Here is a 2,030-nt window from a genome sequence, read left to right on the forward strand (position 1 = left end):
GGAATCAAGAAAGATGAGGTAATATTGCAGGAGAGGAGGTAGTCACCATTGTAGCAAGAAACCAAGAAAGACGTGCAACTCCGGATTGCATCAGAACGGGACAGGTGACTACTGCATAATGTAAGGAGGACTCCCCTCACCATGAGCACAAACCTTACACTCTGTAAAGTGAGGTGCCGACGGCGGGGGCGGGGCTTTTGATACTTTGAAAGCGGTGAGGAATTGAAAAGGCTTGATCCGACACGTGTACGATCTACGTACAGTAGCTACGTGCCGTATGATACGGCGGTTCTGTAATGCGGGCGGGCGTTGAACACGTGTTCGAGTATGTAACACGTGTGAACGTGTATGGGGGACGGGTGCCTCTGCAGGACTAAGGCGTCCGTGATTGGCTATCGCCCGCGCCGTGCCGGTCCACCAGCGACTCGTGGGGTGGACAGCTTCCTCGAGCATCGGCCAATCCCCTTGCTCCACTGCATCGCGCATCGTCCGCCCGCCCTGTCCACTCCCTTCTCCAGTCGTGTGCTCCTTTAACCGCCGCCCTGTCTCCCTCCCTCTCGCTCCTCCCCCACCGCCCCTCCCCCCCCCGCTTTTCCCTTCCGTCCCCCTTCGCCACGCCCGCCATGCCGCCGGCCGCGCCCTCGCTGCACACGCTCTCCGCGCGCGTGGCGGCCTTCTCGCGCTCGCTCGACTCGCTGTCGCGGTCGGAGCGCGTCTTCCGCGCCTCGGTAGACTCTGTGTCGCGCTCGCTGCACGGGTTTGCGGCGGCGCACGCGCGGTCCGACGCGCACCTAGCGCATCTGGTCGCGGCGGACACGCGGCGCGCGCGCGACGCGACGGACGAGTACGACGCGCTGGCGGCGCGCTTCGAGGACGCGCTGCGCCCGCACGCGGCGTCCAAGCGCCGCCAGTGGGTGCGCACGGCCGCCTTCTACGCGGGCGTCCTGCTCAGCGTCGTCCTCATGGCCCCGCTCCACCTCCTCGTCAGCGTCGCCGAGCGCGTCCTCCGCCGCATGGGCTACCACACCCGCAAGAGCGCCCCGCCGCGCTACGCCGCGCCCCCGCAGACCCGCCCGCTGCGCGACGCCCCGCGCAGGGGCGCCCCGCGAACGCACGCCTCGGCGAGCGACAGGTCCACGCTCGGGTCAGACTCGTCGCACTCCGGCCCGGAGAGCCTGGGCTTGGACGCTGTCCCGCCGCGCGAGACGGATGCCGCCCCGCCCCGGAGGCACCCGCCCGCAGACCATCCTCGGAAGGGCCCGCCTGGGGAGGGCCACCCCCCGCTGCGAGAGACCCGCGACGAGAGCCCGAAGGAGGACGCCGAGCGCGCGGAGAGCAGCGCTGAGGGCTACTCGCCGACCGGCAGCGCGCGCCCGGACTGGGCCACGCCGTTGGACGATGCCGCGCCGGAGATTGGCGCCGTCCGCTTCCCGGAGCCTGACTTTTGGAATATCTCCGATGACGATATCCGCATCGAGAGACTCAAGGCAGAGGAGGACTCGCTCGCTACCGAATGACATACATGTAGCCGTGGCCTGTGTAGAATAGCTTAGATACTCTCGACCGGTTTTTCGAAGACCCTTGTCGCCGCCCGCACACGAAACGTAGAAACACGATCCCCAAATTTCCCGCCCCTGCACCGCCGTATCATACGGCGCATTCCCCCTCATCCCGACCTCCACAAGGCACCCCCCCTCCCCCCAGGATCTGCCACAGATGCCGCCGAAGTAACCGCGAAAGATAGACAAGTAGAAGCTTCTAAAAAGCAGTCCTCTCCAAACGGCCCCTCTCAGCCTGTCAAGAAGACGAAACAAATCTCTCTCTCGACTGAGAACCATTCTATCGTTGCGGCGAGCTACAATATTCGTTTCAGCGAATATTCGCGCAGGTGCACGTGATCTGTCGAGCGGCACAACGTTTTATCAGACTTGCGTTTGTTGTGGGCAGTCACCCTGCTGGAAGTCAGTCGGCAAAACCCGTGGCGGAATGTTTCACTCTCGGGTTCGCTTTACGTCCAGCCATTTTGTGGG

General features: G+C 64.4%; 1 protein-coding gene across 1 annotated transcript; it reads right to left on the reverse strand.

The window, feature by feature from the left end:
* Positions 1 to 1,145: 1,145 nt before the first annotated feature.
* On the reverse strand, positions 1,146 to 1,670 carry CHC_T00001363001 (hypothetical protein). The gene has a single exon (XM_005711735.1). The coding sequence runs from the start codon at positions 1,668 to 1,670 to the stop codon at positions 1,146 to 1,148; it is 525 nt and encodes a 174-aa protein (XP_005711792.1).
* Between the last annotated feature and the right edge of the window lie 360 nt (positions 1,671 to 2,030).

Source organism: Chondrus crispus, genomic scaffold (genome assembly GCF_000350225.1).
Source record: "Chondrus crispus Stackhouse genomic scaffold, scaffold_1, whole genome shotgun sequence".
NCBI classification, from domain to species: domain Eukaryota; phylum Rhodophyta; class Florideophyceae; order Gigartinales; family Gigartinaceae; genus Chondrus; species Chondrus crispus.

What these genes read in the sequence shown, in the direction of transcription:
- CHC_T00001363001 (XM_005711735.1), bottom strand. Translation starts at nt 1,670, where the DNA reads ATGAGGGGGAATGCGCCGTATGATACGGCGGTGCAGGGGCGGGAAATT.